This window comes from Alligator sinensis, unplaced genomic scaffold, assembly GCF_000455745.1.
Source record: "Alligator sinensis unplaced genomic scaffold, ASM45574v1 scaffold360_3, whole genome shotgun sequence".
NCBI lineage: Eukaryota > Metazoa > Chordata > Crocodylia > Alligatoridae > Alligator > Alligator sinensis.
In genome coordinates, this window is record NW_005841977.1 from 2,081,180 (window position 1) to 2,090,524 (window position 9,345).

General features: G+C 47.8%; 1 protein-coding gene across 1 annotated transcript in view; it reads left to right on the forward strand.

Annotated features, from left to right (window-relative positions):
* Nucleotides 1-3,244, forward strand: part of LOC102379343 (sulfate transporter) — a 5,693-nt gene extending 2,449 nt beyond the window's left edge. Inside the window, exons 2-4 of the mRNA XM_006021102.2 lie at nucleotides 3-633; nucleotides 1,541-2,689; nucleotides 2,762-3,244. Of these exons, the coding sequence (XP_006021164.1) occupies nucleotides 16-633; nucleotides 1,541-2,689; nucleotides 2,762-3,139 (2,145 nt within the window). The 5' untranslated portion in view covers nucleotides 3-15 and the 3' untranslated portion in view covers nucleotides 3,140-3,244. The remainder of the gene's footprint in view (nucleotides 1-2; nucleotides 634-1,540; nucleotides 2,690-2,761) is intronic.
* Nucleotides 3,245-9,345: the final 6,101 nt, after the last annotated feature.

A 9,345-nucleotide genomic window follows, 5' to 3' on the forward strand; every position in this document is an offset into this window, starting at 1 on the left:
AGCTTCTGTGGTGCGATGGAGACTGCAAACACCCAGAAGGCTGAGCAGAACACAGAAGCACAGAGTTCCCTTGAACTACAAAATTCATCTTTTCACTACGTACATGTCAAGTTAGAAGAGCATGAGCCTACAGACCTCAGCACCAAGGAGCTCATCCTGAAGAAAGCCAAAGAAACCTGCAAGTGCAATTGCCAAAGCATCATCACCTTCTTCTGCAAGCTGTTCCCAGTGCTGGAATGGCTTCCTCGGTACCAAATCAAAGAGCAGTTGCTCGGGGACATCATCTCTGGGTTCATGGTGGCAATAGTTGCCATCCCACAGTCAATATCCTACTCCCTCTTAGCAAGCCAAGATCCTATATATGGACTCTACACTAACTTCTTCTGCTGTATCATCTACTTTGCTATGGCCACCTCCCACCATAACAGTGTTGGCTCCTTTGGTGTTCTGTGCCTGATGATTGGGCAGTCTGTGAACCGGCAACTTCAGCTAGCAGGGTATGGTGAAGATGACACTGGGTTTGCCCTGCAAATGAATTCCACATTCTCTAGCAATGGGACGGCCACCTGTGAGAAAAGCTGCTATGCAATCAAAGTGGGAATTTCTTTAAGTTTCCTTGTTGGTCTTTACCAGGTAAAGCAGTTTCATTATGTTTATCTTTCTCTGTGGTGTAGAGACTTGCTTAAAATGCACACTTCTAAACTTCTAGCTCTTCAAAATACAGGTCTCGATTTAGATGATAGTTGGTAATAATGGTACTTACTCAGCTCCTTACTCTTTAAATGGTACAAGCCAAAATGCTAAATCCAAATACCTTTGATACCTGGCAATTTTTAAAAGCCATAATCTAGGTCTGAATTTTGGTCATGAATTTATTTTCCCACCAGGTAATAGTCCAGATCCTAGAAGCTGAATGAAATGTACTAAAGGAAGAATTTGAGAAGTGTGAAAAGATGGTTGTAAGCCTTCTTTCCACTATACCATTCCTGGACTTGACTTGGTTCTTGGCATAACTTCTTTAGGGAGCTCTGAATTACATGAGAATAACAGCTTTCTATGTATGATTTGTGCCAGCAGTGTTTGTTTGGCTGTGGTATCCTCCAGGTCCATCTTTCCTGCTCTTGGCCTGCCCCTGACTTTCATTATCCTGAATGAAAATGAATGTTGTGTTTGGTTCATTGGTTTTATGCAATTTGGGGTATTTGTATGCTGTGTTGGGCTGCCTGAGCAGAACCGTGCTGCAAACGGGGACCTAGGGATTTGGCTAATCCTTTGGATTTCCCTGTCAACTAACTGCAGTTATTTGCTAGCAGGAGGGATCTTGTAGGCTGCTCTGTATTGTAGCCACTGGACCCACAGACCTACTCCAGTCCCCAGATTAGCTACTTCAAATAACAGTCTGTCTTACAACGGCCTGATCTCATGAATGCCCAGTCAATAAAATAGACAATGTCTTTAGAATGAAAGCTAATGGAAATGTGTCCTTGTTCTCCGCAGACTTTCACACAGGCACTAAGTGTAAAATTGGCTTTTTTTTCAGATCCTTCTGGGCGTTTTCCAGCTGGGCTTCATTGCTGTGTACCTGTCAGAACCCCTCCTGAGTGGCTTTGTGACTGGCTCCTCCCTGACTATTCTTACCTCCCAGATGAAGTACCTCCTAGGGTTGAAAATCCCTCGCCACGAAGGGATAGGGTCTCTTATCCTGACATGGGTGGACATCTTCAGATACATCCGGAACACCAACATCTGTGACCTGGTAACTAGCTTGATTGCTTTGGCTGTCATTGTGCCAATCAAAGAAATCAATGCCCGGTATAAGGACAAGATGAAGGCACCATTCCCCATAGAACTGGTGGTGGTCGTTGTAGCCACTTTGCTTTCATATTACCTTAACTTTGAAGGGCAATATAATTCAGCTGTTTGTGGGACCATCCCCACTGGCTTCAGGAAACCCACAGTACCAGATGTGCACCTTTTCTCCAGCCTGGCAATTGATGCTTTGCCCATTGCCATAATTGGTTTCGCAATGACTGTCTCTCTAGCAGAAATCTTTGCCAAAAAGCACAGTTACACTGTCCGGGCCAATCAAGAGATGATTGCTATTGGCATGTGCAACCTGGTCCCCTCTTTTTTTTACTCCTTTGCCAGTTCTGCAGCCTTGGCCAAGACTCTGCTTAAGGAATCCACAGGAAGCCATACACAGCTCTCAGGTTTGGTCACCTCAGTGGTGCTGCTGCTGGTGCTGCTGTGGATTGCCCCACTCTTTTACTCACTGCAGACCTGCATCTTGGGGGTAGTCACCATTGTCAACCTTCGGGGGGGCTTGCTGAAATTTGTGGACACCCCTAAGATGTGGCAGCTGAGCAAGGTGGACTCTGTGGTTTGGTGGGTCACCATGCTGGCTTCTTCACTCCTCTCCACAGAGATAGGACTCTTGGTAGGGGTCTGCTTTGCCCTCCTCTGCATTATTTTCCGCACCCAAAGACCCAGAGCCACTCTCCTAGGCAAGGTCAGCAACACTGAAATCTATGAAGATCTGTTCACTTACAAGAAACTCAGTAGCATTGCCAATATCAAGATCTTTAGGTTTGAATCCTCCCTTTACTATGCCAACAAGGACTACTTCAAGAGCGCGCTCTATCAGAAAACTGGAGTAAATCCTGCCGTGGTCTCTGCCAAACAACAGAAAGTTGAAGCCAAAGCCAAAGCAACCATGACCAACAGTAACAACTGCTTCTCTGCCAGGTTTAGCTGCCTCAAGTCTGCCAAGAAGGGAGTCCAGAAAACAGAGGTTCCTGTTCCCTCCATAGGTATGCACACCTTAATCATTGACTGTGGGGCCATGCAGTTCATTGACACAGTAGGACTTTCAGCGCTGAAGGAGACCCGCCAGGACTACAAGGAAGTTGGTATCCAGGTCCTGTTGGCCAATTGCAACCCGTCTATCCGGCGCCTACTCCAGGATGGGGGCTGGGCCAGCAAAACAGATGATGGTGAGCACCTGGCTTTCCACAGTGTCCACAATGCTGTGCAATTTGCTGAGAGACAGTTTGAGGATAGCAAGGCAAAAGAGGCAGCTTTCCTTGACTCTGAAGTTCAGGACATCTTGGAGGACCTAAATTTCCCAGCTGATCTGTAGAAAGGGGGAGGAGGATTGGTTCACTTTCAACAGGGGTGCATTTAGTGCAAAGCTCAGACCTCTTTTTTAATCTTGTTATACTCAGAGTATGCAGAGCACCCCAAGGCAATGTTAGCAGCAGGATAATGTCTGAAAGGTTTGGAGATTTAAGGAGAATGAACAAATGAATTGGGAGGGGCAGTGGGAAGGACCCCAAAGGCAATTACTAGGTGAAAGCCTGAAGTGGTACATCCTCCTTGCCTCAAGAGGGCACCTACACTGCAGGGGAGTATGAGCAAAGACATGGACATTTTTCAGATGGGAGATGTAAAGGAAGAGAGGATGCAGAGAGGACCTAAGACTGATGGGGACAGCCAGGAGAACAACCGATCAAATTTTGTAAACTCCTCATTTGAATGTGGGGACCCTGGAGTTAGCCCAATCTCAAAGGCAGGGTAGCCATCATCAGACCACCTCAGGGGGAACTGTGACAGTGGGAGATGTAGATGCTTATTGTCACTTGAAGCAGATTTGACTCTGAAGGGGTGTATGTAGGGCAGGGGATTGGATGTGGAGGTGCATGAACACTTACAAGGAAGGGAATGGGAGAATAGCAGATAGATAAAAGCCTTTGATAGATCTCTCACTCTTTGGGGATCCTTGCATGGACAGATTTGACATCTGGTCCCTCCCTCAGCATGTGCTGCAGTGAGGTCCAATTAGCCCCAAAGCATCCTGTCCTTTTCTGCCTCCAGTGAGGGAGATCCCACAACCTCCCTTGGCAGTTTGATTGCAGTTCCGAATCACTCAACTCATGACCCAAGCATCCATAGCTTTATTGTTAGCTCTTCCTTCCTTGCTTTGCTTTCATCCTTCTCAACTGAAAAGACAACCCCATTCTATGCAGCAAATAGCATTCCTGGCCTTGATAGGTCACAATAATGAGACATAGACCTGCATTGTGTTGGTATGGGAAGGATGGAGTGGTCTGAGGGAGCCTGGTCCAGAACAATGACAACTCTGAATTAAACCTCATGCCTCAGAGCTTGCACCAATTTAATATTGAGCAGAATGTAACTATATGGAAGGGGAGGGAGCACAGATTATCCCACATCTGTCTCCTGCACGGTTCTTACAGCATCCATCTGCTGTCACAGACAGGACACTTGATTACATGGACCTTTGGTGAGGCTTACTCTGGACATTCCTATCTCAGTCTAAGGGATAGTTGGAAAGAGTAGTAGAACGATCAGAGTAATATGGCTTGACATGGTAACTCGTCCTATTCATAATAAACTCCCCAAAGCACTTCTCGCTGACCTTTCCCTCTTCTGTCATCTCCTTTAAGAAAATAAACCAAACTAAATCCTAGCTTTGCCTTGGTGTATTGGTCTCTGGTCCTGGTAGCTGATTGACAGCAGCTACATGTTGGTCACTAGAGGGCACAAGAATACTATGCATGGATAACCATGAACATTGTGTTTCCCTCTCATTGTTTATGAGATTTCATGTACGATTTTGCTGGAAGTGACACTTTCCCAATGCCAAGGTGCTTTATTAAATAATTGTACTCCCTCTTTGAGTTCAATTTACAAATAATTGAATTCTGTTTATCTCTGGACCTTGGATTCAGCTAGACCATTGTGCTTTGCTAAAAAGTAAGCTCCTTTACATACTAAAGACTGGATTTCATTGTGAAGTAAGCACGGAAAAATGTGTACCCTTAACCACCACATTTTGAAGCAAAACAGCCGAGTGTTTTGGACACCTTGATATAAAAGGTGAGATCCTTTTAAGGAGCCTGTAACAGGACTGGGCCACAGGGGTGGCTCTGACACCGTGATGTTGAGCTCTATATCTCAACTCCTACCTTCACTCTGGGTCCCTGAGTCCCCTTCCTTTTCCATCACCTGCCAAGCTTTGATATAATTGGTTGATTGGTGAAAAGGGAGGCTGCCCTATCGTCCCAAAGTAAACCTTCATCTGCTCTCCATTTGTGGGTTCCTCCTGAATCCTGCTGTCCTGCCCTCTCGTGTCAATATGTCCCCTGTGGCCTGGCTGTGCCATTCCCCAGGGCACTAATTGCCTTAAGGGTTAATTTTATGGCCTCCAACCTCCCCTACAGCCATGTCCATGCCTCATAGGTTGTACCAATTAATTACTTTGGTGGGAACTTAACTCCAGGCTAATGTCTGGACTCCTCAGACCTCCATCCTCTCATTTAGTCTCTGCCCCTCTCAAGCTGCAGGCTCTCTGGCCCTCTCTCTCTACCCCTCTTGGGGTGTGAGCTGTTTAGCCCTCTATAGTTCCTTCTCCGCTTGGGCTGTGGGCCCCAAGCCCTGTTTCCCCTTTTCTGTCACTCACTACAATCAAACCCCTGTGCTCTAGTAGGGCTCAAGACAGCCGCGTGGCCCTTGGGCACCACTGGGACCTCCAAACCTCCCCTATCGTCTCAAATCCAGTCCACCGGTTAAAACTCAAATGAAAATCATAAGCACTCTTGCCATAATTAAGACTCTCAGCAAACTGGCCATATAATAAACCTATACTCATCCTGGGTACCACATCCCTGCCTGCCCTCAGCTACTTGCTTGCTGTTCTCTGGCACAGCAGGATCCCAGGTATTAGCTCAGCTGCAGCCAGTTTGCTGCAGCTACAGCTACAGCTACAGCTACAGCCCTCTTCCTGCAGAGCTCTTCTCTCTATAACTTCCAGAGCCAGACTGCCTGGTTTGCCCTGCCCTGCCTACTCCCAGTCAGGTGCTTGGCTATCCCTGGCAAGGCTGCTCTCTTCTTATTCAGGCAGCTTGTTGCTGCAGCTCTGGCTACTATGGCCATGCCCCTTGGTTTGGCAGGGGCAAATCCTAGCTATCCACAAGTCCTATTGTGCTATTGCTGTGCAACTAGCACAGCCATAGTTCCTCTCAGCTTCTGGCCTGTGGCTGTCTATTCCTTTGCACCTAGCTCTGGTTAGGTTGCCAGGGCACTTCCTGCTACTGGTTTTTCCTGTTAAAGTAACAGGAGCCTCAGGCTCCCCGTGACAGAGCCATTGCCATGCTGGGACAAACTTGAAGAGTTCAGCATGAATTGATGGCTCACTGGACACTGAGAAGCCAGAAGGCTAGAGGGACAAACGAGGCAAGGTAGCAGCCCCACCGGGAGTAATCCGCCATTTACTAGCAATTCATGGTCAGTGAGTCTTACTTGGGGACCAACTTCTTGCCTGGGAGAGGTCATTGGTAAGCCAATAGAGTCTCAGCATCGGCCCCTGTTACAACTGGTGCCTTGGCTGGGACATGCCCAGGCCAGCTCAGGAGAGCAAGCATTATGGAAGATGAGCTCCAAGGAGCAGCACCTGACAAAACAGGGGCACAGGTGCAGGACTTATTGACATAGATATTCTAGGGCCAACAAAGGCAGATAGAGGAGTTGTTCTGGGGATGGGGAAAGAGCAAGCATCCCAAAGTACTTTGTTTGGGCAGCAGCAAACACTGAATGAAAAGCTGGAAAATGGGAAGGGACAGGAGACTGGCTTATGGAAGGCTTTAGAATGCCTAAAATGGATAAGGAAGTTGCCCAGCTGCTGATCCCTTGAGAGTATACGAGGGACCTGATTCAACTCTCTACCCACAGGGGACCATTTAGGTTGAGACAAGATAGAAGCCCAGTTATTGAGCAGGCTTTTTTGACCCGGAATTTATAAAATTTGACAACTTTTGTGATGCATGTCCTATCAGTCAGAGGGTGTCCGTGGTTCACCCAAAGTGCGTACCCTAGTATCCATGCTGGTGATAGGGAAATCCTTCAACAAAATCTCATTACATACAGCAGGGCCATTTCTAAAATGTAGTGTCAGGTACTAGTATGTGCTCGTCATCATAGACTATGCCACCTGGTTTTCTGATGTAGTGCCCCTATGATCAGTCACCACCCCCAAGATTGCAGCAGAATTGATGAAGTGGGCAGCACAGGTAGACTTGCCTAAGGAAATCATAACTGACCAGGGGACAAATTTTATGTCTGGGGTCATGAAAGGGCTCTGCAGGACTTTACAAATTAAACATTTAAGAACAGCTACCTACCACCCACAGACAGATGGTTTGGTGGAGAGGTTTAACAAGACCATAAAGGGGATGTTGAGAGCTACCATACAAGGGGACACTAGAGATTGGGACCAATTACTTGCCCCTTTCTTATTCATGATATGAGAGATGCCACAGGCTTCAGTGGGGTTCTTCCCTTTTGAATTAGTCCATGGGTACCAGCCTCGGGGTTTACTGGGTGTAATACAGGAGGCCAAGAAACCACAGTGATGGTACTTCCTAACCATCTGGTAAAACTATGAGAATGGTTACAAATAGTGTAACAACTAGCACAGGAAAATCTGAGAGAGGCTCAGGGATGCCAGAAAAAGACATATGATCCGAGTGCAGAAGAAAGGGAGTTTGCAGTGGGAGAGAAGGTCCTGATTTTGTTACCCAACCAGAATAGTAAGCTTTTAGCTCAATGTCAGGGACCCTGTGAGATCATCCAAAGGGTTGGCCTTGTAGATTATGAAGTTGTATGACCCAGACAAAAGCAGGAGAAACAAATATATCATATGAATTTGCTGAAAGAATGGAAAGAACAGGAAGGCTGGATGATGGGCCCAAACCCAGCCCCCTTAGAACTAGGCCCCCCAGTGGACAGAGACTTGAAGGTCCCAGAGGGAAGTGTTAATCCTATGGGAGAACATCTAACAAAGGATCAGTTAGTCCAACTAACCAAAGAGTTCCAGGATATCTTCCAGGACAAGCCAGGATTGGCTTAAGGTATCATCCACCACATCGGTAGTCCACCAGGCCAAGTGGTCCAAGAACATTGGAGGCATCTCCCACAGGGACTATACAAAGAAGTAAAACTAGAAATTGAACACTGTGTTGTGCCTGCCACTATAAGGGTCCAGGCAAGCAGCCAGCAGGTACTCAACTGCGGTGGCCATTTTAGATCTCTGGCTGCCTATACAAACAGAACAGTTCACTGCTGGCCAGCCAGGCAGTAACATTGCCTGGCCAGAGGGCTGCTTGGAACATTCTGGAGGTAAGGGCAGGAGCTGTTGGGGATGGTTTGGAGGCTCCTGGTCCTGGGCATGACCTAAAACTGCACCCTGCTGGGAGTGGGTGGCCTGGTGGGGCTCCCAGTGGCATGGGAGCTCCCCAGAGATGCCAGGCCAGTTACCACCCCAGTGAAAGGTGGGTTGAGGTGCCTTAATAACCCCAGCTCCCACAACCGTGTGGCTTATCCCCTTGTAGGGTCCAGAAGGTGGACCCAGGAGAGAGTGGGGCTATAGACTCAGAAGTCTGACTTGAAATCCCTCAACTGGTCAATGCTGGGGCCAGGATTGGAAGGGTCAAAGGGCAAGGGGCTCACCACCAGGGACGCCCAGAACTGAGGGCCTGGGGTTGCAACTGGCCTGGACGTGGGGCCAGGGCCAGAGTAGCCAAAGGTCCTGGGAGGACCACATCCACAAGGGGGAACAGCTCAAGAGCTAAGCAGCCCAGCATGAAGGTGGAGTAGGTCACCTGAGGGGAGGGATCCAGCTGGGGACTGGACGGGAGGATTTTGGGGCCCAGAGTGGGGCCAGTGAAATTAACAACTGTGGATGCCATCTGCGAGGGTTGGGCTGTATTGTAGGAGAGGAATGGAGCTGCAGATATCACCCCCTGTCATTGCGGTGAGAAATGGGCAACCTCCTGCCTAATTAACATCCTAATTAATTATCATCAAGGCATGGCAGGCGAGAAGGTAGCTGGTTGGCCCAGAATAGGTGGGTGGGGCATTCGTAGGTCAGCCTCGAGAAGGCCCCCTGTTACAAACACATAGTAGAGAAGGGGATTATAAGAGAATCTCAAAGCCAGTGGTGCAGCCCATTGGTAATAATACCAGAACCGGACAGTTCTTTAAAGCTGTTTGTGGATTTCAGAAAAGTCAATGCTGTGACAAAGTTTAACACTTTTTCCATGCCCAGGGTGGAGGAGATGGTAGAGGAAATTAGGCAAGCCAAATACATTTCTACCTTTGAAATGACCAAGGGTTATTGGAAGATACCTATGGCCAGTGAGGACCACAAAAAGACAGCATTTGCCATGCTTTTGGGGCCTTTTTGAACTTCAGGGGATGCCTTTCAGACTCAAGGGTGTAGCTGCAACTTTCCAGTGTCTTATGCACAAGGAACTTGTTCCCCATCAG